This window comes from Nipponia nippon, unplaced genomic scaffold (genome assembly GCF_047370975.1).
Source record: "Nipponia nippon isolate SJK-2023a ecotype South Korea unplaced genomic scaffold, ASM4737097v1 scaffold_17, whole genome shotgun sequence".
In the NCBI taxonomy this organism is placed as follows: domain Eukaryota; kingdom Metazoa; phylum Chordata; class Aves; order Pelecaniformes; family Threskiornithidae; genus Nipponia; species Nipponia nippon.
This window is the reverse complement of record NW_028262333.1, coordinates 4,201,728-4,229,496: the sequence shown is the minus strand read 5'-3', so window position 1 is coordinate 4,229,496 and position 27,769 is coordinate 4,201,728. Positions and strand designations below refer to the sequence as shown.

At 42.0% G+C, this 27,769-nt stretch overlaps 1 protein-coding gene across 14 annotated transcripts in view; it reads left to right on the top strand.

Annotated features, from left to right (window-relative positions):
* Positions 1 to 27,769, top strand: part of SGCD (sarcoglycan delta) — a 448,968-nt gene that overhangs the window by 389,599 nt on the left and 31,600 nt on the right. For all 14 annotated transcript variants that reach the window (XM_087753645.1, XM_087753646.1, XM_087753643.1 and 11 more), the window contains 2 exons: positions 1,803 to 1,922; positions 16,322 to 16,394. In XM_087753645.1, coding sequence (XP_087609771.1) covers positions 1,803 to 1,922; positions 16,322 to 16,394 — 193 coding nt within the window. The remainder of the gene's footprint in view (positions 1 to 1,802; positions 1,923 to 16,321; positions 16,395 to 27,769) is intronic.

Here is a 27,769-nt window from a genome sequence, read left to right as displayed (position 1 = left end):
AATCCCCATTGCACAGCAGCCTTTGAATGAATGCATGTGTAGTTTGGGTTGAAAGAGCCTAATGCATTATATAGTCAATTATATAATATATATGATATAGGATAGATATTTATTTATTGAGATTTATCTAGGGACTGGGAGAAGTATTGCCGTGTGGCAGAGTCAGTAATCCATAAACATGTTGTTTCTACGTGAGACTGGGTTGTTTGGTTTGCTTATATAACATCTTGGCCTCTAGTCACAGTATCAAATAATTAAATATGCAGCTTCAGTAAGCAATGATTTAAGCAGCACACATGAAAATTGCCTGGAGGAAGGAAATAAATTCAACCCCAAGCTCCCTGATTCTCACATTCAGAATGAATGTGTTTGGTTTGTTGGTTCTCCATATATTTTCAAGAGCGTATTTGGTTCACTTAAGCACCTCCATTTCACGCGCGCTTGGGAGGACGCAGTCAGTGACGTCTCCTGGTGTGATTTTCTGGTTATTGAGCTCATTTCTGTGTTGGGCAGCATCTTTGGTTTCAGAGCACAGCAAAGACGTGGTCCCATGTCGTGCGTGCTGCAGTGATGAGTAGGGAGGCAGTTAATTAGCAAGATACAAATCAAACTTAAAGCTCAAAAGGACTGGATTTTCTCAGAATGGCTGCTAGATTTTTAAGTGTTTCCAGAGATTTCAGCATAGCCTCACTTTTCTGTTGTGCAAACCATGCACACGATTCTTTCTGTGCCCTGATGCCAATACAGATGACCTGTGCAGGGAAATGCTGTGTATAGATGAAGTCTGAACCTGCCTATAAGAAAATACTGGCTTTCAGGTCTTATTTCTCTTGCCTTTTGAAAAGTGGGACTAGTCAGGGAGATGGCCAGAACTAATGCGAAGTCCGATCACCTGCCTTGTGCAGTAGCATATTCCAGGGAGGCTGTGGCTTGGGCTGGGTTGCACAGGGCTGTTAGATGCTGATTTGTCCGAAGTTTAGCCTAGGTCAGGTAATAGAGGGGTCTGCTCTTTGCAGCCACAGACCTGCACAGAATTGCTATTCAGGCAGCTGGTGTTTATCAGGCTCCACGACAAAACGCATTGCCAGAGGCTTTCCAGCACTGCGGTGCACAGCAGCCTGCAGGAGAAGCAGCAGAATTGAAATAAGAGCTACGAAGGAAGGTTTTGCTCGTCTAAAAACTTTCTGAAACGTGGGAGACTGCCATTCGTCTTGGCCTGCACATGGTTGAAACGGTCTAAAAGAAAACATTTGCTTCTGTGGTGGTGTTTGTCTTTTTTTTTTTTTTTTTTTTTTTTTTTCAAATTGGACTGTGCATGACACTGATATCATTTTAATCCAGGTATATTGAACAGGCAGAAAACCAGGAATCTTTTACGCTGCAGTATCAGTCCAAGCAAAATGTACTCGGGAACCCTTGATGCCTCTTACAGCTGCACCAATACACTCAAAGCATGGCTGGGTATATTCATTGCTATTTCACATGTGGGTCTGTCCTTTTGTAAAAATTTTCCAGCTATGCCAAGTTTAATGGTGATTTTATGACATACATAAGCATTAACAAAAACAGAAGTAGAAATAGTTGAGGGGTTGTTAGTTGGATAGAAAACAGTGCCCTTTTCTAATGAGAGATCACCCTCTGAAAAGCACAAACCTTCTTGTTTGATGTGTCAGATGCAGGCTGTCAGATGCAGAGCTATGAGGACAATCTCAGCACATGGGTTTATTAAATGTATGAAGCTACTATGTGATTTTCTTGCACTTCTCACTAAAAGATTGTGCTAAATCTCTTCTTCCTTCTAGGTCCCCAAGCAGTGGAAGCACACAGCCAAAAATTTGAGGTGAAAACCCTCTCTGGAAAATTGCTGTTTTCTGCAGATGACAACGAAGTGGTGGTTGGAGCAGAGAGATTGAGAGTTTTAGGTAAAAAATTATTCACTAAATCACTGTTTTAATAAGCGCCTCTTCAAGTTTTAGAATAGTTTTGCCTAACTTCCCTTCGTGCTTGGGTAAAGCTTCTTTTGAAGATAAAGCCTTTTGCTGTCTTTATTGCTTTGAATCTTCCCCAAGCAGCTAATGGCCAGGAGTTTCTATCTGAGGGTTTTTTTAACTTGCACAATGTGTTATTTCTGCTGCAGAATAAAACTCCCAGTTTGTCTGGCTCAGTGAAGCCAGTTTTGGAAACCGAATAACTTTATCTCTTGGGTCTGGGATGAAGGACAGTGAGGGATCGCTGTAAGGATGCTTCCATGGCTGTAGTCACTGTGCCCAGGGAAACCTCAGGCTTCACATTTGTGATCGCACCACTTTCACCAGCTCCACCTTCGTTCTAAAACAAACACCAAGGAGGAGACCTGCAGAGAAAAAGTCAGCATGAATTAGGATCTCATACTAATTCTCTGAACAGTTTGGTGTCCGTTACATTAGTTCTCTTTCCTTAGCCACATGCGGGAGCACATTGTGCATCTCTGTGCCATCTTCAGCTATGCCGTGGGTGGGTTAAGTGCCCTGTGCACGGGAGCAGAGGCCAACCTTACCAATGCCTGGCGAGACAGAGCAGGCAGCTCGAGCCCTCCTTTTGCTGGTGTGGGATCTGCCTCCCCAGCTGTCCTGCCTGCTAGGCTTTACATCAGCAATTCCTAATGAAAACTGGGGATACACTTTGAGTTTGGAGGGTGGGGGTTCTTTATTGTTTGTTTTGATTTTTATTTTTTTAATTATAGAAAAGAAAGTTATGGTAATGGTAAAATTTTAAAATGTATTTGATACTTATATGAAATTACCTCTTAGGAGCTTGAATTCTCTAGCTCCTCCTCTTTGGTTAGTCTAAGATTTGCTTGTGAATGTTTTCATGTAGGACCAGACTGGGTAGCTCAATATTGCTAGCAGTAAGTCACATAGCAGTGCCACTGGTCTCTGTGGATGCACTGATACCTGTTTTCTAATGGCTTGATTTGGATGCATCTGTTCGCTCCAAATTGTTCCTTACTTCTCTAGTAAGCTCCTAAAAACAGAGAGACCAACGAAGGAGCTTAGAGTGATATATAGTATTTTTAATTATTATTATTTCTACACATTACGTAGCGTATTATTAGTATATTATGTATAATCTAAAGGAGCTTAGAATGAGCGCCTCAGAGTCTAGCCATCATGAATGGGACCTTGTATCCAACCCTTAACATTTTTTGTTACCTGATGTCTTGCTATTCTAGATGGTTCCTGTTTGTAGACAAGCCAGGTGTAGCTCTTGGAAGGTCACTGTTGTTACATACTGGACTAGTTCACTCACCAGCTATACAAAGTTAGGTGAGTTTTATAGGGTAAATGTTGAACTTCACAAAATTAACAGTATCTTTACTGTTAAGCTAAAGCTTAAAACTTTGAAAAGGACCATTCAAAATTCTTGCAATGTTACAGAGCTGGGGAGCATTTGTCACAATCCATGTTCTACCACAAATCTCCCTTCCCACTGCACCGTTCAGAGATAATTAATTGTGCGGTGTTTGTGCAGGGTAGATGAAGTCAGGAAGCAACAGTTTTTAAGTGTTTTCTTGGAGACTTCAAGATGAGAGAGATTTATATCATTGGTTCTCCAAAAAACATACAGAAACTTTTCCATACAAGTTGCAAGTACTCCTTTTCAGATTACATACTTACAAAAATATTGCTTTTTATTTACTTTGTATTTGGAGAAACCAGCAATTATTTTTTATCGTTATTTTGAGTTTCTGCCTTGTTTTAGTCTCCAGAATAAACAGCATCAAAAATATTGCTTACCACTGTAGTGCACTTTCATTTTTATCTGCAACTGAGCATTTCTTGGTGTTTATTTGGCTTATGCAGATCTATCAGAAAAGAAAAGGTAGAATGATACCACTGGTGATGTTACATGGCGACTATTTCAATGACCTTGAGCTGAAATGCTTTCAGAGTTCATGCTTGGCTTTGTTTTTCTCCAGCTTTGCTTCCCCAATCTAATTTTATCTCCAAAAGTGTTTGCCATGGCTGTTTGCCATGCTGGGAAGTGTTATACCATATGTTCGCATTTCTTCCAGTGTTTTTGTCTGCACTTGAGGCTAGTCCAACTTGTAGTACACAAACAAATTCCTTTGATCATTTTTCTGGTGTATGGGATCTCAGGTGCTGTTGGTATGTGTCTGCTGACACCTATCTACGCTATGTAAATAATCTCAACTTGTCCTTGTTATTGCTGAACACGTACTTGTTATAGAAGGAAGTGTATGTCTGCAATCTGGCATGAAAGTCATCTCACAGAGGTTAGAGCAGCAGTTACTGGGCTTGTGGCTAGCTTTTAATCTCGTTAATGATAATTACTTTTTTTCTTTGTACGCTCTTCAAAGTTGATTCTGAAAGTTTGTTCTACAAAGTAATGCTGAAGCCTTGTCATGAGAAAAGAGATGCTTTCCTTTTTTGAAATGGACTCTGCTCTGGGTAGCTAAAGGATTTTCCAACATCAGCAAGGCATTAAAAAGGGAGGAATACACAGAATTATGGATTAAAAAGATACAAGTAGGACATGTGCTGCATTTGATGGTGCTTCAAAAAAATTGCACAGCATGGGTAGTGCAGATTACCAAATGAAAGTGCTCTTTTGGTTGGCCCCCTCTGTGTTTCATGCACGATGTAATTTAAGAGTACTTCAATGATTTTATTTGATTTAGTGAATCCAGTCAAACCTGTTGTCATAGGAGAGACTGGAGGATAATGGGAACTTCTGTTTGAGGACAAAGGCAGCCCTCTGAGCCCTTTGGCCATGGTCAGCTCTGATAACATCTACACAACCGTTCCCAGACACAAGCACAAATTCCCTCTGCCTTGCTCAAAGCCAGGGAGCTCAGCAGCTGCATTGGTCCAGATGACTCAGAAGCAGCTCATGTTTGCCTACAAAAAGTCATATAGAAACTGAGCTTTGTGCCAAATCTGGTCTGCTCTTTTTCTTCCAAGCTCATCTGCCGGTGCCTGCAATTGCCCAGCCATCTCCTCCATGCTTGTGGTGGCATTGGATGGCAGCACCACCTCACTGTTAGCACCACTTTCTTTTAGAAGCTTCACTCCTGTAGTATTTGAGCACCTCATGGTCTTTTAAAAGATACTACAGCAAACCTCAGAGCCATTCTCATTCCTCAAAACCATGACTCTGGTTTTTCAAGGCTTAGATTTTGAAGGCAAAATCTGCCGCTTCTCTGCCCGCTAAACAGCGGTACGGTGCTGTTCCTGGGGTTGTGCGTGGCATAACGTGCAAACTTTCCCTGTGTTGGCCGTTGCCACGGTTAGCAGCGTATAATACCATGTAGCTGCAAGCTGATGCCTCTCTGGATGTCCCCCATGGGCTCATAAACACATACGGTCTGTGTTATGGGAGATGAGTGAGCTGGTCCTAATTGAATTCATATGTGGTACGTCATACAGCGGTTCTCCTTCCCCCCTCCTCCCTCCCTCCAGAAATGAAACGTGTTTGGCTCATCTGAAAAATGGTGCATAAGAAATACTCTTTAAGAGCATTAAAAAATAACTTTGATATATATTAATTACCAATTGCATTTAATAGCATATTGAACATTATAGCATTTATAAACAAAAGACAATCATAAAGCATTATTCTGACTGTTAATTAGCTCTATTTATTCTTCAGATTAGTTTTTAAATATGCCCTCTAGATGCCACTTGATACTAATTAACAGAGTTACATTATTATCTCTATAGAAAAGCATTTTTAATTAAATCTAAAGCAATTTAAATTAGCATAAGTTTTTACAGAAATTAAACTCTGGTCAGATGCTTAATTTAGTCTTATAAGACAACCTTTGATGACATGCCAGTGTCAGTTCTCCCAACGCCTTGACATCTTTTTTGGAGATTATTTTTTGAAGTTTGTTTTCAGGAAAATTTGCCAGCATACTCCGGTGTTTAATATTTATGATGGATTTAACCAATTTTTTTTAAGACTAAATATTGATGGGAATCCACATGCATTGCAGTGAGCTGAGATAAAAGCGCAAAAGACACATTCCTGCAGCTTACAGGCTTTCGCAGTCCCGGGTTTTGAGTGGTGGAGGAAGGTTGGCGTGGGAGGTAGGATTGCATGGGCTGGATGCTGTCCCGTTACAAATCAACCGTGCTTTTTTAACTACTCTTAAGATTAACATTTTGCTTTGCAATAAGGATAGGATTAATCATAAAACTGCGAGGTCTCTTTTCTGTAATAGAAGAATACAGGGGTTGCTCCCAAATTGCTCCCACTCTGGGAAAATGTGCCTCTCACTTGGACATTTATACTACCATAGCACAAGCTTTTCTTCTAATATAGCCTAATGATAAAAATTTGGCTAAAGCCTTTCCCTCTGGCAAACCCTAACTAAAATAGCTGTATTTAGAGCGGGGTAAGATGCCTTTCACCTCCCAGTATAAAGACTGCAGGAGCTTCTCTGCAGGAGACGTGTGACCCACCCACCACACATTGCAGTCCTCCCCAGCACCACGGCTGGATAAAACGTACCTTTGATCTCCCCATCCCCTTGCATTCCCTCCCTTCAAATAATTAGCCAGTAGCTCTATTTCTACCTCCTAGCTTTTTTCCAGTGTAGCATGTTCCCTCTGGGCGATGAACCGTGTGGAGCATGCAAATGCTGACCACAGGTTAGACTTTCAGGAATGTTAGTTTGGGAGCATTTTTTGTTCTAGTTTCTCTCCAGGTGCCTGGGAATGCACCTGAAAAGAGGAGTCAGCTGTTGAAATGTTATTGCACATTTATTAATAAGTTTGGAGTAATTAATTCCAAGGCACATTTCCAGCATTTTATTTATGAGCTGTATATTAAGGACTTTAGAAATTTAGTGGAGGAACACCAACAAAAGCAACATAGCCCAGGCTTACAGTCGATGAGATCACTACATGATTGTCTCATAGAAAGCTCTTTTAAATGCGAAGGTTTGGGTTGAGGTTTTCTGTTGTTGGGGGCAGAGGGATTAACCTGCTCTGTTATTTGCAGAATACGAAGTGCTGGGTTTCATTACCCATGGAAGGGTTAAAAAAGCATTTTCAGTGTCCTTCACTTTGGACAAGAGGAGAACACGATTTAGTATGAATGTGGTGAACTAATATGTCTGTGTAAGCTGGCTGAGCTGTCTCTAAAGCTTCACATCTACAAACATTTTCAGGGAGCCTTGTATTAGCTTGACCTGGAAGGAACCGTGCAGAACTGTGGCTGCAGTGCCAGCCTGGTTAAAGGACTGCTCACATTCCCTCAATATTACAATTTTAGTAGCTTCTTGGCATGTGCTTTCTAGCTTATGTTTGCTGCAGTATTTACAGCAGAGTAACTTTAATGAGTACAAGAGTAGTTATATTTCATGAAAATAATCTACAAAGCTATTTGACTGGTACCAGTCATTTCAGAGGGTGGTGTAAGCTAGAAATTTAACAACTTCCAGAAATTACCACCCATTTTTGCTGCATGCACCCTTCTTCAGAAGGGATTATTTATGGGTCAGGACATGCACAGTTGCCCTTTACAGCAGCCATTATGATTTCAAAATGGCGTTTTGCTGATTTGTTTGTGGCAGAGAGAACAACTGTTGTAGCCAAGTGTTGAAATCAGGCCTGGTCCAGAGAGGACACTGAGCTTTCTGGCCTCACCATTGAGTCTGTTGCAACTTTACGCCTGAGGATAAATGCCATGCTTGAATCTTTGAATCTTTTGTACATTTTCCTGAAAAACATGTCCTTAATACAGCCTGAGGTCAGAGGCCTTTCCCAGTTCATCCAGTTGCAAATGAGCTCCTGCTTGCTCAGGCTGCTTCAAAGGCACCTGGAGGTAGCAGTTGCTCCAGAGCTCCCTTCTGTGCTCTCAGCAAGAGACCACGCTGCTCACGAGGCTTGGACAGGCATTTGACCTTTTGCTGAAGATGTATGAACTTCTTTAGGAAGCAGCTACGAATATTCACTACGCACTCCCTATAGGTAATTAAGCAGTAATACTAATGCGGTCCCGGAGCAATTGCCAAGCTGTCGTGTAGTCATTGGTCCTGCGGAAAAGGGACAGAGAATAAAATGAGGAAAGTAGGGAATTACGCTGACAAATTAAGATACCACGTTTTAGCACTGGCACTAGCAAGACTGGAAACAGCCTCCACTGTCTGTAGCATTCAGTCATGGCAATGGAGTTTCATGAAATTTCCCTGGAGTCATTGCAGAGCTGTGGTGCTGGAAAAAAAAATAAGTTTAGGAAAATTAAGGAGCAGCAGGGGAAAAAAATATGGTTCCTATCAGTGATTAAAGCCACAAGAAAATTCTTTTTTGCTCTGAGTTAGGAATTGTGCTAGTGCAGTATCACCATAAAAGTCAGGTGTGAAAAAGTGATTTAATCTGTAATCAGCAGTGAGAAAGACTTAAAAAACTATTTAGAAAAAAACTATGTGGTTGAATTGGGTGGGGGTTTTTCCCCAGAGGCTGGGGCGGGGGGGGGGATTTCTGGATGCTTTCTTCCAAATAAAGGGGTTTTTTCCCATTGTATAAGGAAAGAAATTTAAATGACCGGATCGTCAGCAAACATGCAATTCTTGAATGAATACTTCTGCTTTGCTGCCTTGAGGGCAATAAGCGTAGACACTGTTGTCCATTCCTTTTAATGCCAAATTCAAATAACATTGCCCTCCTTTTTCAAAATCCACTCATCCAGATTGTAAACTTGTCTTTTGTTGGAGGGAACAATGTGTGTCGGGAGGGAGATATACTGAGAAGTTTTCCTTGTGTTTGCTTTTGCTTCAAAGTACGTTCCAGGCAAAAAGGATAGCATCTATGTAAAGTGTATAGGCTTCTAGTCCAGGCTGAAATGTGTGTTCAGATTGCGTTACGTTAATCCTATTTAAGGAAAAAGAAGAATCATCCACCATCAGATTAATATTGATTAAATGTCACAAGGATTATGAAAGAAACATACTGTACAGTTACCAAACACTGAAATCAAGTTTAAAAGTGTGGCAGATTTGTATTTTATTTCCTAAGTGTCTTCCACAACCTTCACAACCTGATCTGTTTGAAGCTCCCATATTATTCTCCTTGATAAATTTCCACTGTGTATTCCTACTTCAGGTGCTCTCCTGAGTTTCTTTGCAACTTTGCACAAGAATGCCAAGAGCAGCTTCAAAGGAATTCAGTGATGCCATTACTATTGTTGAGCTGCAGAAAAAGTGTTGAAGGACCTCAAAACTAGTCAAGAAGGAAATACCTAGAGGTCAGCACAAGTTGTAGCAACCTTTCTTCGTATGTCTTTTCTCAGTTTGGATGCAAGCCCTTCTGTTCTTTTCTGTTATTCCCTTTATATTTCTCAGACATTCAACCACTGAAGCTAGGCTGTTGAAGATCAACATGTGTCTACAGACACATGTATCACTAATGACCCACATGCTCATTTTAGAGCTTGCGGCTCATCTTATTGTTTGCAAGTTTTCTAGCTTAGAACCAGGCTCCATTTATTTCTTGGGACTATGAGTCAGATAACTGCTTCTCCTCCACCCAGCAGAGCTGGAGATGCTGGAGTCACAAGGAATTCCCCTCTGGCCTAACTCAACCACAGCCCTGTGCCTAAGGGTTGACTCACTCCCCATCTGCATACAGTGCCAAGACCGACATCTAAAAGATTCTACATATATTACATTTTTATTATAAACACCTTTGTTGATGCTGCACGATTTCATTACATAGATTGCCCTTAAAAGAACAACGCCTCAACACTTTGATGACAAAGGTAGGCAGACAGACCTTTGCAATGAACTATTTTTATAGTATCTTACAAAGAAACATGAATGAAGCTTTATGGCTTTTGTTCAGTGCACTGGCTTAACCTAGCCATGCTATTGTTGTCGGGCCCTGAAATGGAGCTCTTATTGATTCCAGATTTGATGGGATTCAAGGGGAGCAACAGCAATTACTATGTTCATCCATTTAAAAACATAGATTAAGGCTGAATAAGGCTTTTAAAGCTAGGAATTAAAAGAAGTGGGCACAAATCATTTCTACCTATATTGCATTGGATTTACTTCCTGGACATCTGTTTGCACAGACACAGACACCTTTCTGAGACTGTCACATATTACCCTGATGAGACCTACAGAGAAGAGAACTTCGTCAGACGGGTGTTTTCCTGAACGAATTGCTGAATGCGTCCTGATCAATAGTAGCGGGAATAGAGGTAGTCTATGGAGATCACCAGCACGCTATACATTGCCTCTTGACTTTAGCTAGAAAAAAATCATAGCAAATCCTTCTCTTTCTCCCCTCATTTGCACAGTACTACATTAAGGCTGAGCACTAAAGAGAAGATATGCTTAAGCCAGCTTAATGACCAAGTTCATCACAGGACTCTGAGATGCCAATTTCATTATAAAGCAGTGATCTACAACACTAAAGGTGTTCTGTGGGTCTGGAATTATTACTAAAAGAATACACAGAGTGGGAAAGAAATGTGTTGTCTAGAAAGAAAAGAAAAAGGAAAGTGAGGAATAGCTAACCAGGTGCATCTGCACCTGAGCGGAAACCTGATTTCTCTCCTTCATGTTCTGTTCGCCCCCAAGTGCTGTTCAGCTGATTGCCACCTACCCTTGACAGCGGGAGCATCAATCATTAGTCTAAAAATACCTCTCATCGCATTGCATCTGAGCTCTTCTTCTCTCCCTTCCAGCTGATAGCAGTAGAAGCCTAGAGCAAGTTTTGTGCAGAGGGAGCGGTATGTGATCTGTATCTTGTCACGATGGCTGGAGCCCAGTTCTGGCCAGAAGGAGCAGGGAGGGCCCTTGCCTTTGCACCAGGGAAGGTGCCAGGACAGTGTCATGCAGCTCAGGTACTTTTGCAGCGCACAGGGAAAGCAAGAGGCAGCTTGGAAAGCTGAACTGTTGATGCCCACTTTCCTCTTGTTGGATTTGTTGCTGGTTAAGAAGATGCACGTTCCAGCTGAGACTTGCTCCCTTCTTGGGGCATTTGTAATGCATCTCTCCCCTGTGGAGTTGCTGGCATCCAGCTAGCGTTGAGCTTACACCAGAGCCTTTGCCTTGGTGGGGTGTTAGTAATCTCCTGGTCTTTTCTCACAAGGCTCATGAGATCGATCAACCAACTCCACATTTGCATGAAGAGGGCTAATGCTTCGAAAGGCACTCCAACAGGAGACTGGCAGACCAACATGCACGTACAGAACATGATGCTTCTGCTTTGTTTCAATGTGAAACCGGGATAAAACATTTTGGTTTATGCTATGTCTTGGATTCATGTTGCAGAGCAAGATGATTTCTGTTCTTGCATGAAGTGAACACATATAGGGGTCTTTGGCATTTGTACCCTCACACCTTATGCACTAGAAGGGAAAAAAAAAGCCCTCATTCTTGGAGTGAATCTTTATGGTGATTCAAAACACTTTAGGTAGATCCTGTCATATGCTTTATAAGTTCCTGACTGATTGTGTGGAATTAAGTTATTGGGCAGAGAACCAGGTAATGGAAACACATTGATGAAATCATTTTTGAGGGACATTAAATGGAACTTAAAATAAAGCTGAAATGGCTTTATGGATTTTTCAGTCAAACTGTTTATGAACATTTATCGGTGGTAAATTACACAGTGTCGGAAGAGGGAATCAGTAGGTATGGCTTTTAATAGAAGTCGCCCTGATATAATACTGTGAGAAAGAATAATTTATTGCCTAGGGATGTACAGTATAGTATGTTTAAATACAAATTATATGATTGTTTTCTTCTAACTGTCTTTGGCTGTTTGCAGGTAAGTTATCCTTAGCAGCAGCAGAGTCTCATAAGATGAAAAAAAATATTTTTAGTCCTTTGCAATGAAATTGAAATTTTGTGTTATGCATTTTGCATGGTAGATAGCAAGTGTTTTAATAATGGATAATTCAGGAAGCAGAAGCTGTGTTGTACAATAATAAATCTAATTTACATTTGCTTTATCCTCAGTAAAGGGAGAAGAGGGATATAGTGGCTTTGATTGAGAAGGGAGATTGTAGCAGCTAATTCTTGAACTGTTGGAGCTGTGCATTAATACCATTTGCCAAAACCCATCATTCCTCAGGTAGAGGACAGTGAAAATACTAGTAGGGGAGTGCAAGACTAGAAGGCACTTTCTGATCCTGCAAATCTTGTCCCGTGGTTTTGAGACGCCACAGCTTATAGTCATGAATTTGTCAAATCTGTTAGATTGTCTGTCCCATCTAACTGAAAAGCTGCTCCCATTTTTGCTCCTCTTTTGGCTAGAAAACACTTACTTTTCTTCCCAAATATACCTGGTACGAGTTTATTGCCACTTGCTCTCATGCCAACATTGGCCTAGAACCAGGAGTTCTTTTTCCTTGATGTTATTTATCCTCCTAATGTATTTATACACAGCATTCGTATCCTTCCTTAGCCATCATGCTGCTAAGCTAAAAAGCCAAGTCCTTCCAGTCTTCTTTTGTAGGATAGACTTTTTCTGTTCATGCAGTCCTGACAGTATTTCCTCTCTGTACACTTTCCTCACTGGGGATGAGCTGGGGGCTACATAATAGTTCAAGGATTCACTGATGATTCCTAAAATAACGTGATTTTTTTCATGTTTCTGTTAGACTTGCCTCTTTCTTTTCAGTGTAACGTCACGTTTGCCTTCTCTTTGGCCCTGTCCCGCTGCCATGAATCATGAGTAGCACTTTATCTTACCCAGCACCTGGATAAAGTCCCCTTTATCCAGGGACGTTCCCATCCTGGAAGCATCCAACATGGAGAATAAATTTTTACTACTTTCTAAGCACATGACCTTGGACTTCACATTTTTTAATTTCACTCTCTCTCTTTTCTTCCACTGCCTGAGGTCAAACATTTGTTTCTCCATGACATCCCAGTTCTCTGCAGAGCCAGAATAGCCCAATTCAGTGTCAACAGCACATTTCCCTCAAACTTTCCTTCCTTCTTTTGCCAAAGCCTTTAGTAAAACCACTAAATGAGGTCACTTCCTCCAGCCTAATGCCTTCGCTTTCAACACTATCCAACATTGATGCTATCACAGCCTGGCTAGGGACTTCCACAGTGGCCAAGAGCCAGACTTTGACACAAACGTCCAGTGTAGTTGCATCTGTCCAAGGCAGTTGTTTCCATACGGAGGCACTGCAGGAGCTGCCGAGACGTCAGCATAGAAGAGAGAGGGCTGGTGGGCGTGGGCACATTTGGGGTCTGTAAAATTTCCAGTAGCACAAAAAGAAAAGGATGGTTATTTTCTGTTTTTCACAGTCCAAGGCAGAACAAGCATTCAGTGAAATCATCAGGTAGCAGGTTGAAATCAAAGGAAAAACTTCTCCAGAGTATTTAACTCATCTGTGAGCCCCCTGCTACAGAAATGGGGACGCTTAAAATGATAATTAGGTGAGGTGAGGAAAGCTTATCCGTGTCTCTCCAGTGGCTGGCTGACACGGCCAGCTCAAGGAGTCCCTCAGCTGCTGACAGCCAGAGACAAGGGAGGAATGTCTCAGTCCTGGTCCCTGGGCATCCCCTCGTGGCTGATGTCCTACTCGGTGACAGGGACAGGTGTCCCTTTGGGAGATCTTGTCTTCTTAAAACAGAATGATAAGAAATGATATTGTTAAGGCAGGAAGCCTTATCAAGGCAGGTAGCATTCACTTCTAATTCATATCAAAGGAGAAAACCAGAAGGATTTGGAAATCCCATTCCTGTTCCCAGTGCATAAGGGACTCTTCCATGGATCTGAGAATAAAGAAGACAGGAAAAGAGAGTTTAAGAACTGTGTGTAGGGAAAGGAAAACAAGGAGGTGGCAGAAAGGAATAGCGGGCTTTTTTATTTTCAGCCTTCCTGAAATGACTGCATTGGAGTCTTCGCTGGTTTTGTTTCCAAAGTTGCTTCCTGCATTTAAAATAAATAATGAAAGCTTGGAAAACCCCAAGTCATTAGAAATGTGCTAAAGTTTCTCCTTATTCTGCAGGCATTTCTGGTAATATGCAGATCATTATTTTGGGCTTTGTGTAACTTAAGTAGCTGACTTGAAGTGTGTAAAAATGAATTAAAATTACCAGCATAAAGTCACCATTTAAGCCATACAGGTGGAAAGGGTGCAAGAATATCTATGTGCACCTCTCCAGCTGCTCTTCCTCATCTTCCTCCCCTCGAAAATCATTGTTTTATTATGCAGATATGTGCAGGCTGCATCTTTTGCTAAGTTTCATTGCAAAGCTAATAGCCAAGGCAATTGTGTGGATAAGCAGAGACTTAAATCATTTGGAAACTGTTGAGAGAGGACAGATCTGATAATAATAACCTTCATGGCTGGCAAGTTACAGCTGCTTTTGACAACTTGTAACAATGAAGGCTTAGAGTAAAGTTAAGAGCTAAATATCTGTATTGTGCCATAGGATCAATTTCAATTCCCAAGTATAAAGCTTCAAACTTTAGACTGCTTTTATCATCTTTGACATTACTTTGTTTTTCTCTAGGTTAAAAAGGAGTTTTGTGTTTTTTTAATAAATGTTAGAGTGCTTATTTTCATTCTGATTTTTTTTCTTTAACACAGTGGGACAGCTTAGTTAATTTATTTCAGTGCAAAGAAAGAGTAGTCTTATTGAACCCACAGGTGTTTCTCACTTATAGCTGAAGTTACAGACGGATGTTGTATTAACATGTTTTGCATCATCTCAGAACATTTTTTTACTATAGTGGTGACTTCCAGACTGCACATAGGTAACAATTATAACAGCACATGTTAAGAGAGATCTCAAATAGTATATGTAAAAGGTCTCATCAGGATCTGTAGTTTGCACCAATAGCTTTATCAAAGAAAAAAATAAGGAAGTAAAAAAATGCCACTGGTGCCATTTGCATAGTGGCACTGAAATTGCTGTGATGACTACAGGTAACGAATGACTAATTGTTCACAATACATCTGAACACAAGACCACAGGTCTAGATTTAGGAATATAGGTCATACTTGCTCACTGGGTAGGTAGCTATATGTGAGAGAACATTAATTTCTAGTGTACTGCTGTGTGTAAGGCAGTTAATACCATTCTTAGCTGTGTTTGAATGGGAAGTTTCAGTGGGAGCGAGACAGTGACGTTCTGCAGCACAGAGCATCGGTGACAGCATCTGGGGACTCCTGTGCCCCAGCAGAGTACTTTAAAAGTGGAATGGGTTCAGAAAAGAGCAATGAGAAGTCCAGAAAATCTGCTTCACAGTGAATGATTCAGAAAGCCGTAACTTTTCAGAGAATAAAATAGAAGGTTGGGGTGGTTAGGTCATCATTGGTAACTACCTACAGAAGGTGGAGGGTCTGCTTATGCAGGGCAAATTGGCTGGCATGCAAGGACATGGGAAGGTTTAGTGGCTGAAAGCTGAAGTGAGACCCATTCAGATTAGATGCATATTTTTAAATTAGAAAATTAGGAGAAAGGCTTACTAGAGGATGGCATGGGCTGCATTTGGCTTAAAACAATGAAGCTGAGAGAGCACATCTTTCTAGAGAGACACAGCATGGCTTGGTCACAAATATGAACCCGATGCAGGTATGGCTGGGTGAAATGGCCCAACCTGGGCTGTGCAGGTGGTCACATAAGAGGATTGCAGTGGCCTGAAACTTAGGAAAGCTGTTCATATTGCCTAGCAGTTTACAGCTCATGATCTAAAAACACTCAACAAATGGGGATAGTGCTGCCTTCCCTGCCATCTCTAAGAGTTGGGGAAATGAGCAGAAGTTAACTGACTTCTGGGTTGGACATCAAACTGGTGGCTGGGCTGGGACTAGAGCAGAGCCTGCTGCCTGCCTGTACTGCATTTCATCGGTGGACACCTCCCTCCTTTTCCCCAGGCAGGAGCACAGCCTGACCTGAGAGACGTTTGCAGTGATCAACCCAAAATTCAGGTTTCTCCTTTGAGTATCTCTCAGAGCCCAGCAAAAGAAATAATTTCATGACATGCATCCAGGTTCATTAGTGAGGGATGTAGCTGGATTAGATGCCCGGTTACCAAGGGGGGGTAGCTTTTCCAAGCTCCCTGCATCAGTTGGGTCGGCAAACACCCCAGTCAGGGCACAAGCAGCTGGTTTTACAGCCAGAAGTGCGATTTGCAGGCAAATGCCGGTTGTAATAAAGGCAACGAATTTCAGATGATCAAGGTCTGGTGTTACCTGGGGACAGAAGGGATGTGTGCAAGAGAGAAGTGGGGTCAGTGGACGGGTTAAATTGCACCTAGGTATGATTTTCAATCACTCCCCTGATAACAGCTTATAATGTTTACAATTTGTCTTCTGTTTTGTTTTGTGATTTCAGGAGCAGAAGGCACAGTGTTCCCTAAATCTATAGAAACTCCCAATGTCAGGGCAGACCCCTTCAAGGAACTAAGGTAAACTTTGGAATATGGTTTAACGGTAACTCAGTGGCGCCTTGTTGGAGTTGTGCATACTGCTGGGCATCATTTCTGCTTTTGCATAAGAGCTTGGGGGTTCGCTTTGGAAGGCATCACCAAGGGGATGCCATGGAAGAGAAGGGATGTGCTGTGTTTACATGTGATATGACTGAGCTAGAGGCAATCACGGGTCATGAGAGCATAGTTTCTCCTCTGTAATATGCTCTGCTTACCCTTGGCTCAGCCTTTGAAAAGAAATAGAGAAATCTTTTCCTGGTTATGCAGGGAGGTACTGGAGTCCATGCTGAATCACAGGGAGTAGCAGCAGGCAAAAAGATAAAGCTCTCCAGCATCATCTGTCTTGCAGAAATGCAAAGTCTCCCTGACCCACACAGGGTCTAGCTGTGCCTGCATGTAGCTGCTGACACTCGCAGAGATGCCGCGTGCTGACAGCAATGTATCAGGAGGGAATAAACAGCACAGCTCCTGAGAACCAGCTTTGCCCTCAAGCTAATGCTGGGCATTATATTTATTTTATATATATAAAAAAAAAAAGTGTGGCACTACAGGTTAGTTTGGATGACTAGTCCCTGAAAAGAGGTTAATCATATGGCCTAACAAATTATTGACTGAATCTCCTGATATCTTCTGACCAAAAGGGCTGTCGGGGTTTTTCATCAATGTTCTAATTACCCTTCCTTAGAAAAAGAGAGAGAGGGAAAATGTGAAAAAATCTCCAGAAGGACATCTTGTCCTTAGGTCTTGGGTTGTAGACTCCCCTTTCCTGGAAACTGCTGGGGATGAAGCAATCTTCAGAGAGCTGAAGTTGTGCAGGAGCGCTGCAGATTTACTGTGGCTGCACTGAGATGGGAGAGGACCTCTCATTAACTCTCTCTGCTTTAATACCAGGGATAGTTATGACCCAGCCAGATCACTGTGGAAGATGAAGAATATCCCGGCTGCCTTCCCTTGGGTCTACCAATATCTTTCAGTTTCTCTCTGGAAACACTAATTGTTCCCATTTTGCACTCTAGGGACCATATGTCAGACAAGTGCAGTGGTTTGTTATGAAAGTTACGTTCTCTTTCTCCATGCAGTGACTTTAACCCTGCCTTGTGGTTTTCCCAACCTTGGCATACTTCCTTTAAAAAAAGAGGAGACAGGGGCTTTGCTCAACCTGACGCAACTGCCAGGGCAGCTCCAGGGTCTGCTGTGGAGGAAGGAGCCCCAGGAGGGCAGGGTGCGGTGGTGCAGAGCACACGTACCCTCCATTTATCCGAGCAGAGCAAGCAAACGAAGCAGTCAGCGGGTGGGTGGATTTGCAGGTGAGGTTCAGGTGACAAAGGCTTTCAGGCACAACCCATGTTCGCTGACATTTTCAGGGAAAAGAAAAAAAAAGGCAAGATCATGGCTAAAATATCCAATAGCATCTAAGTAACTTACAAAACCAGGTCCCGTTTTCAGTAGTGCAAGAGAGATGCAAGATTTAGGTCCAAGTTTGTGGTTACTTAGGACTTTTCTAAACATGGGAGGGGAATTTAATCCAAATAAGTGTAGGGTGTCATATTGGAGGGGACAAATGTGAATTAAAATGGCCTTAATCTGATTAAGTATGCTTCTGTTCCAAAGAGAATTAAGCTAAATGAAATTGAAATTACTTAATGGCAGTATCCATTCAATGGGTTGATTCAGTATATTTGATCTGCTTTAAATTCAAATTGTTATTTCACTTGTTTTATGTAGAGAGCTGTTAGATAACTGACTTGGTTTGAAATTAGTGGACTAGGTGAAAAAAATCCTGTAAAAATCTGGTGGGTTTTTTTCTTTTTCTTCTTTTTTTTAAGGGAAAATCATTGGATAGGATTTACTTTGAAAAAAAAGTCCCACAGGGTCCTAAAACATTTTGTGTGCTTCTGAAAATTTCATCTTGGCAAAAATAAATTATTTTTCCACCACGCTGAGAAAAAGAGAGCCAATGGTAGCACTGTGTAGAGAAAGCAACGTTTCCCAAGAGCAAATGCTCTGTTCCTCCCCAAACCCAGAACCATCCATCTCTCTCTCTACATGTTGGAGCAGTGGCTGCTTCTTAGGTAAAATGGTGCCTTTTGGGTGCAGTACAGAGTTAATAGAGAAAATAATCTTACTCTGGGTGAACATTTTTTGGTACCTTCCTATTTTGATAGCGGAGTGTGTGCATAAGGTGTCCTTTTGGCCTATTTAAAAAGATGCTGCAATGAAATGGGACTGAATGAGATGGCAGCCTATGGGTCCCGAGCTGTCATACATTGCTAGGAAAGCAGCACTGTAAACATGCACTCAGTAGCCGGCTTGACTCTAAAAGACCTTCTTCTGTAGTAAATAGTGCAAACTTTCTTTCCTCCTTAGGCTGAAGTTCTGGGGGTAGGAAAGTGCACATTCAGCTATTGGCGATTGTCGGCAGGCGCCACCAGCCTCCATCGCTCTTCCTAGACCAAGTGGTTACGATTAGTTACGTGGTTTATCCATTTGCTCTTTTCAATACCATACTGGCTCCCACTTTTTTGTTAGGAGACTTCAAAATAAGGTGACAGCGACTGTCACTATTGGAAAGAGAGGGGACCAACTGCTCCTGTCACCACTGGGAGTCAGACCATCTGTATGTCTTCTTTCCCTTCCTCCTCTCCTTAACAGACAGATCTCCCCAGCAAGATAGGCAGTACGCCATCATGCTAGTCATCTCTGTTTCTTTCCTTCTTTTCCTCCCATCTCCCAAAGGCCTTCAGTCATGCCCATGTGTCACGAAGACTGACACGCTCCAAGTGACAGCACACACGTTCTCAACAGACTTTCTGTCCCCGTTTAGCTGACGAATGGTCTTCAGTTCATAATTCATTTATTAGTAACCGGCTGCTCTACAAGGTGGTCATCATCTTGGAGAACAGACAAGGTGTGGTCCTCTTTTCTGAGTGCCCTTTTTAAAACGCTTTCATCTGCAATGGTTTAGATGGAGGAAATTCTGGTGGTGATACGCGCGTAGCTTTTTGCTTCCATGCTAAGCCCATCACAAGGCTGCAAGAATTGGTTTGGTGCTTGTTTGAACCAGGTCTGGACTTTGCTGCTGAGTCTTCTCAGGAGGTGCTCTCCTTTGCTGCAGACAGGCTCATGTGTCCTAAACCAATCCTATTCAGTATCAGTTGTAGCAGGAATGCCACAGCTCATAAATGTCTTGTTTAGTGCAGGGTGTTATTAATGGTTCATGTTTCCTATTTGGGATCTAGAATATTCTTTAGTAATGACCTAAGAACTAAAGATGGTTGAAAAACTATTTGATACACTTCTGTGAACATTTCCGTGTTTTTACTTATTTAATGTAATTTTAGACTCCTGAAAGTTTTGGTAGTTGTTCATTGGGTTCTAAACTGGTCAAAAACAGTAAAAAGGAAAGCAAACAAATTCAAATTATTTTCAAGTTCTTGGAACGTTTAACATTGCCATTCAGTATCATCCCAAAGTAGTTTAGGGGGAGGGCTTGGGAGATTTGTTTGGACATTGAAATATTTGTACTCATCTGCATTGACTCTTTTTAATGCAGGTTGGTTTCTTTGACATACAGTAATGTGATTGTCTGTGTATAAAAGTTGAATTCAAGATGACCTTTTGTCACTGGATTGTTTTAGTAGCACCCAGGTAACTTGGTAAGAGCCTGTCTTGAGAGCCTCTCCTTGACGCTGGCAGGAATCACCTGCCTTCCTCTATTTATCTTCTTCCAAAAGGCAAATGTATGCCAAGGAGGCTAACAAGATCACTGCTTTCATTCCCACTGACAGATCCTCCAAGGTGAGGGATAAGGGCCAGACTAGCCAGTGAATAAGGAAGAAAGAAAATAATTTAGGAGGAGGGGATAAAAAAGTGGGTGATCCAATATAAGAAAAATTATCGGGAGGATGTTGTTAAACTGCTAAGTGCTGGAAACTGGGAGGGTGTACGCTGGATGGGTGCTGTGTATTAATATCCATCTTGGGCTCCTGGTGGGAGCAGGTCCCTGGGCTCAGAACTGGCGTAGGTGCCTCCTTAATGGCCAGGTCATGCTGGGCAGAGGCACCTGGAGCAAGGAAGCCTGGTTTAGGGCATTTCTGTTCCCAGAGTTAAATAAAAAGAAATCAGACGGCATGAAATGCACTCCGTGAGGGGCAAGCACACACCTGGAATTCATCCACACTTATTTTAGGTTAAAAATGCACTAAACCGCTCATCCAAGGCCAGGAAACCAAGGGTTGACTGTTTTTCCTGTAATGCACAAATATAGTTAAGGGAGAATTAATCCCTTGGGCTTGAAGGGGTAATTTTTGACCAAAGTTAATTATGAAGCACTGAAAGTACCAAATGGCAGGTGAAATGTACTTGCAGCTTGATTTTATTAGTGCAATTCTACCTTACCACATACAGTACTGAACTATCCAAATAGTCCAAGCGAGACCTATTGTAACAAAAAGCAATTTAAATACAGTGCTCAGCTAATGTAACAATACTCGTTTTGCAAAACAATAATTCTTATCGAATTAAGGTTTCTCTCAGCTGCATTTCACAAGGCAGCAGAGACATTTTCAGTAAGTATGAACACAAATAGTGTTTCTGTCTAGAACCCATTCCATAAATAAAGATTAAGAGAACAAAAATTAGAGGAAATGCAAAAAATGAATGGTATGAAAGAGGAAGTAATTGGTGGGAGGTGGAAGTCGTTTATAAAGACTAGTGTATGATACTGAAACACTGGTTAGTTTACAGCAAACACTTGGGGTTTCCTGGGAGATTTCAGCAAGGGAGAAGTGGTCAATGTAGCCTTGTATCTGGCTGGTGTTATTTTCTGATTGATTTACCAGAAAGGATGCCATTCTTTTCTCTGTTATACCAGTGCAATCTCAATAATTTTGGTAGTCCTACCAGCTTAAAAGACAACAGAGTTTTGCCTTGGGATGAGCTTTACTTTCCACATTGTAACAAATATAACTATTTTCATATGACACAGATGGGTTGTATTTATATGACTATCTCCACTAAAATCAACACATTCCTATTAGCGTACAACTCAAATGAGAGAACAGATTCCTGGTTTCTAAACTTCAAGGTAATTTAAGTGGACTCTGATGAGTTTCTTTTGAATGGCCAAGGTCCTCATCACTCTACATTTTCTGATCTAGGAGACCACATCTGATCTAACAATTCTCCCGTGACAGCTAGGGCTTCCTGAAATGCTTGCTGTTGGATGAGACTTTCTCAGAGCAGAATTCACACTGATTTCAGAGCCATGGCCACTTTGCTTTAGCCTTCCTTCCTGTTGACATCCCTTCAAAGCTGCTGCCTGTTCATCTATTACAGAAGACAAGCCACAGCCCTCCCAAATCAAAGGTAGTCTTTCCATAGGCTTCTTGAGGGCAGTGTATTAAGATCTCTTTATACCATTGGATATAAGGCTTGGAGTTAAGGAGGCAGTTGATTTCTGGGCCTTTTATCTGTTAAAGTATTTCTATTGCAAAGAAGAGGAGAGAGGGGTTGCAGTTGCCTTTCCTTACCCCAGCAAATCTTCTCTTAATGGCCTTCACCTCTTTCACACCCAGCACCAGAAAGAGGGGATTTAGCTCTTGGTGTTCTTCCCTTCCCTGTTTTTAGCAGGTGAAGCCTAGCTATGGATCAGATGCTCAGGAGGCACACACCTGGGAAATGGCAGAGGCGTTGACAGAGCTTTGCTGAATTATCCTGGCTGGATAAATCATGGCCCTTCCCTGTTCACAGTGCTGCTAACAGGATCTGTCCATAGACAGGCAGATCCTCTTCAAAGAGGGCTAATGGATGGTGAAAGCAGGCTTGGCAGGAAGGGGAGCTTGACATGAAGGTGTTTTGAACGCAGTATATTGCTGAAGTAAAACATGAGATAAGCTCAAGCTAGGGAAAAAAGAAAAAACAGTTGGAATTTGTGGTTGAGCAGCCTGCAGTGGGGTGCGTGGCTCTGCCCAGATGCACGCGTGTCCCCTGTGCTGCAGGAATGCGTGGGTGCGAGGGCGTGCGTATTCCATCAGAGCTACGTGGCACTTCAAGTGAAAACAGAGGAGTGGGAACAGGCAGGTAAGGAGGCAGATTTCTAAATGAAATTACTGCCAAATGGCATAGCCTATGGGATAGAGAGCAGTGGAAATATCCCCCTCATTTGGTGGTTGGTGGCATGATACACAAGACTCCTCTTCTTCTGCATATAGTTAAGCAGCATAATCGGAGCTGGAGCAATGGCTCCAGAGAGAGACCAGTTTAACTCTTCCTGGGCCCTGAATAAAATACAACAGCCTGGTTCATTATTCTCTCTCTGTATTTATTCTGTAGGGATTTTCTAATGCCAACAAAGCCTTTTTCTGGGAGATATTAATCATCAATCCTGACTGTTATCTCAGACTGAGTATCTTTCTTGTATACAAGATCTGTATCCTGCCTAGGTGTGTTGCGCCAAGGATTGTCATTAGCTTTCAACAGCAGAATGTCACTTGCTCCATGATCAGAGCATTCATCTAACCTTTGAGTGCCGTTCACAAAGGTGTACAAGCCAGAAGTCCTCTGGGACTTGAGAAACCCTATCGCTGTGACCAATCTGTACAGTCAGACATGCACGTAGATCCATTTGAATAACAAAAATGTGAGCTTTTTTCGCCTTTTTTTAACTCTCTGTGCAGCACACCGCTAACCTTGAGCAGAAAAATAGATGCTAATAAATGTGAGGTCTTAAAAATGTGAATTATAGCCATTTCACACTCCATGGCAGACTCACACTGGTGAAATGGCTTAATACTTAATTACAATGCTTGTCCTTCTTTCAAGTGCAGATGACATTCCTCAGATAGATTTTGCAATGACATCTGTAGAAATAAGTTGCAAAACTAATTAGTTATTCATATAATACAGAATATTGACTATGCACTGATTAAAAGGATGTGGTGACACATCTAACATGATGTATCTGTCTAGTAGGTTAGTCTGCTCCCTGAGGTGGTATTTTTTGGAAGGTCTTACAGAAAATGATGAAAATACCCTTTAGCCTCTAGAATGCAGTTGTTTATAGAAAATGGTGCCTTTCATTTACATTTTGATAATGATCAAGGAGGGCTACCATGGTCCGGAGTGGCACACCTTACTCTTTGTGCCCTGGGAGGAATACCTGGTCTGCAGGCTCTTTGAAGGACCATTTTGAAGGACCTGGTCTGCAGGCTCTTTGAAGGACCATTTTTGGGGTATGTCAAATGTAATAGGATCTGCAGATTATTGACTAACTGCAGCCGTAAGTGTCCTAAAAGCAATCATTAGACAACTACCCAGAGAGAAGGGCAGGCAAACCAGCGTTTGTGTCAGTGCATGTCGGGCAACATGTTCGCCTTGCAGCAGAGTCTGGCTAGTGCTGCTGTTATTTATGCAGGGTAGTTGGGAGATGCTGCACCGTGAATTGGTTAGTGTCCTGGTCTGGGATGCGGCATTTGTAATGCTGTGTGAGAGGCTCAGTAACTATTGTTTTGCCATAACATTTGTACTTGACATAGAGCTATTTGTACGAAGGATATTGAGTATGAAATACAGAAATAAATAGAAAGGTGGCAAGGAAAGCACCTTACCTATCACTGTGATCCCAATCCTTTGCAAATACTGTGATATTTAGGATGTAATCCTGTTCAAAATGACTGAATAGCTCAGAAGAGAAGGAGATTTTCCTTTGAACACTGTTCTTATCTTAAAGAAATGAGAGAAATGTAATCCACTGAGCACCATGTTTGCTTTTGGGTAGAAAAATACATGGTTTTCTTTAACATTTCTCTCTGTCCCTTTATACTTTTCCCAAGCTGTGTATCTCACATGTCTAAACCGTGAAGTGAAGAGCAAAGCAGGCAAAATAAAAATCTTTGCCTTACTCAGCGCTCAGTAACTGCTTTTAGGGAAGAACTATCTCCCCGCTGAGACTTCACACACGAGCCTCTGCCAAACAGAGCTCCCTGTGCCCGCAGCCGCGCAGAGCCCAGCATGGGAACCGCAGCTGGGGTTTCACCTGCTGAAGAGCAGCAGTTAACAAACCAGCTTCCTTAAAACCAAGCATTTAACATGAACTTCTCATTAGCCTGGTACAAAATAGGGAAGGACAGTTGAGACGCTTTCCTGCCCAAGTAAGGAGTTCCTCAGGGTTTTGTTTCGTTCTGCTGATGCCGGAGGGTTTGGCTGTATCAGGGCAATAATACTTATTATTTAGTGTGAGTGAGGTACTTTGAGCTATAGAAGTGCACTGTGATTAAAAAGGACACTTTTACAAATACACTAATTGTACTTCAGACTGTAGTCAGGAATGAATAGCTGTTGCATAACCCTGTTAAAGAGAGGAGAAAAATGTGTCCATAACTATAACGGGATCCTTTCTTTTGAAAGCAGTGTTTTGTATACTTATTAAGAGAAATCATAAATATTCACTGTGCCTACAGAATCTTTATTCTGGATTTATGTTTCATGTGGAATACAATTGTTTTCTCTAGGCCAAACAGGAGTAGCAATGTCATTTCCTCATGACTTGAATTGATTCTATCTTTTTAATGTGCGGTGGCTGCTGCTGCTCTACTCCCCATGTGTATTTAGCAGTATACGTTTATCCCGTGGGTCACTGAGGCACCTCTGGCTGTTTTGAATAGTAATAATTTCCAACCAAATAGCATTGCTGAGTTCATACTAAAGGACTGTCAGTCCCTGCTCTCACATGGTGTTTGGACTCAGCGCTGCCTCTTGGCGTGGAGGCAGCATGTGGCTAATGAGAACCCCTTTCTAAATATGACTCGGCAGTCAAACCTGTCCCTCTTTGGGGACCCACACACAACCCCTACTTTCTCCCCTGGCCTCTCCTTCATCTAGAAGGATAATAATATATTATAAGTGTGTGAGCATTAGCTGTGTGCTGCCATGCGCTTTCTGGGCTCAGCAGTGAGTTGGCTCAGCAGCGTTGGACTGTAGATGGTCGATGGCCCATCTTGCACCTTTTGCATGCTCATGTCCCACGAAGGGAAGAAATGGAAATGCAGAAGCTACTTGTGCTGGCAGCACAGGCAGAAGCTGGCAGGTGGTTCCTCTTTCTCTTCTCCATCTTAGTAAATTTGAGAGCCTGTGGACTTTCCCACCTCATTTCCAGATTCTGCTGACACTTCTGAAGCTGGCAGTCCCCTGCTCTGGTTCCCAGCTGAGCTGGCATTGGAGTGACTCACTGAAAAAAAGTAGCATTTTTTTGAGGCCAAAAATGTGAAAGCACCGTATTAAAGGTGGAGCATTGCTGGTTTGAAAGGCAAAGTGGCAGCCACCATTTCATCCATCAGCAGAGGTGGCTGCTATAAATACATACCTCAGTACATACAAACATCTTTGCTGGCAAGTAAAACATTGCTGTGTTTCACTTCAGCTGCACAAGGACGTTGTGTCCTTGGACAGAAGAAGCCAAACTTAACAAGCATGTGTTTCACACGGCGTTCTGTGGCTTCAGGGCCATGCAGGAGATGAGGAAGCAGAAAGGTGATTTCAACCCAGTAACAGCCAAAAAGCAGGTGAGTGGCTCCAAGAAAGCCTGAAAAAAACGCATTCAGAAATACAGCTCAGTTCTCTAAAGAGGAGGAGCAAATCTCCCGGGGGTGGGCAGTAGCTGCAGAAGGAGAGGAGCTTTCCCCCGGGTTAGGGTAACACAAACGGGTATCGGGCTCTGGGGACCCTCCTGGCAGCTGTTTTGCCAGATGAAACTCAGCTGCAATTCTCTGTTTCTCATGTTGGGTTGACCTCAGTTCTTGAGTTGTCTCCTGCTTTTCACAATACAAAAAGAAAAACACATTCTTTCCCTCCTTGCCTGGTTTCATGTCATTAAGGACGGTTGTGGGAAGGCTGGCTGAGGACGTGTTATAAAGTGACACAGGGGAATCAAGCAAGAAAGTAAACCAAAAAAATCCCAAACTTAGGCCATCAAGGATCATAAAAGAGGTTGTAAAGCAGAGGGGAAATGGCCTCCTGGTGAGTTTGAGAACAGCTGAGAGGGCTGGATAATGAAGGGATGTGCTGCTGTAAGGAGATGTTCCCTGCCAGTGAACTCGGTGAAAATCTGCTTATATCTCATATAATAAGGGCAAAAAGCAAGACGCAAAGGGTTTATGCTGCTAGTGCTGAACTGTGTGGCAGTGATAAAAATATGTCATGTCCTGTCCACTTCCTTAAGTATTAACATTTTAAAAGACAGAGAAAGAAGTAAAGTAAAATGTCAGTTTAATTTTTTTTATTAAGGATTTGGTGTCTTAACTTTAATGAAGGAGTAATAAATATAAATGGATATTAATGGAAGGTTATTAGAGCTGTTCATTTTGATAGAAAATATGCAGTATCTTCTCGTGCAATGCCAGAGGTTAAAGATTATTATTGCTTCCTAAGGTTTCTGAAATTAAATTCTCTCTTATGACCCACAAGGTATGATTGAAAATGTGTGCATGTGAAATGGTTTGCAATAAATTCATATTGCAATAAAAGTCTCTTTAGAAAAACAGGATATCTTACAAGAATCAGCTGGGGAGCTCTGTCTAAAGATGAAAGCTTTTTTATAAACCTGGAGAATTTCATTTTGGAAACTCAAGTGCTGCCAGAAGGATCACCTGGAAAGCACAGAGAAACTTGTGAAAAGGTCCTGAGCTTTCAGCCGGTGGTTGAAACCCAGAGTTCCCTGGGTTAAAAACTACTTGACTTTAACAGGCTTTTATCTGGTGTATACACTTCTAATTAATTAGAAATGACATTTCTGACAGAGCCTTTTAGGGTACAAAAAATAAGTCCTTTGTAATTGCTGTTCATTTCTCTCTAAAGCCTCCAAACCTCTCACTACCAGATAAGCATTTCTTGTTCCCCTGGGACAGAAGGAACTGTGCTGGGAGCAGAGTGGAAAAAGCCAGTCCCAACCATACGGTGCCAGGAGATTTGGGCAATGCGTTTCTGCTCCTCACCAAATCCAAACCTTTAGGTGTATATCATACTGCATGGCTTAATTCACTAATACTTTTCAAAGTACAGAAACTTTGGTCATGTGGGATTATCAATGCAGGTTTGGTGTTAGTACTAATAGGCTAAATCCTGTAGGCAGTGCTTTGCCTTTATTAAAAAAAAAATTCCCATGAAATCATGAGGTAATGATGGCCTTACACAGCACGTTACATCCCTTGATCACTTCTGTATAATTTGCTCCAAGTTAATGAGGTCTTCTTGTAAACACACTGTATGCATTTCTGCATGAGCTGCACATCTGGAAACAGCCCAGGTCCTGAATTCAGCCCTGGAATCTGGTAGCTGCCTTAGTGTGGAACTTGGCCCAT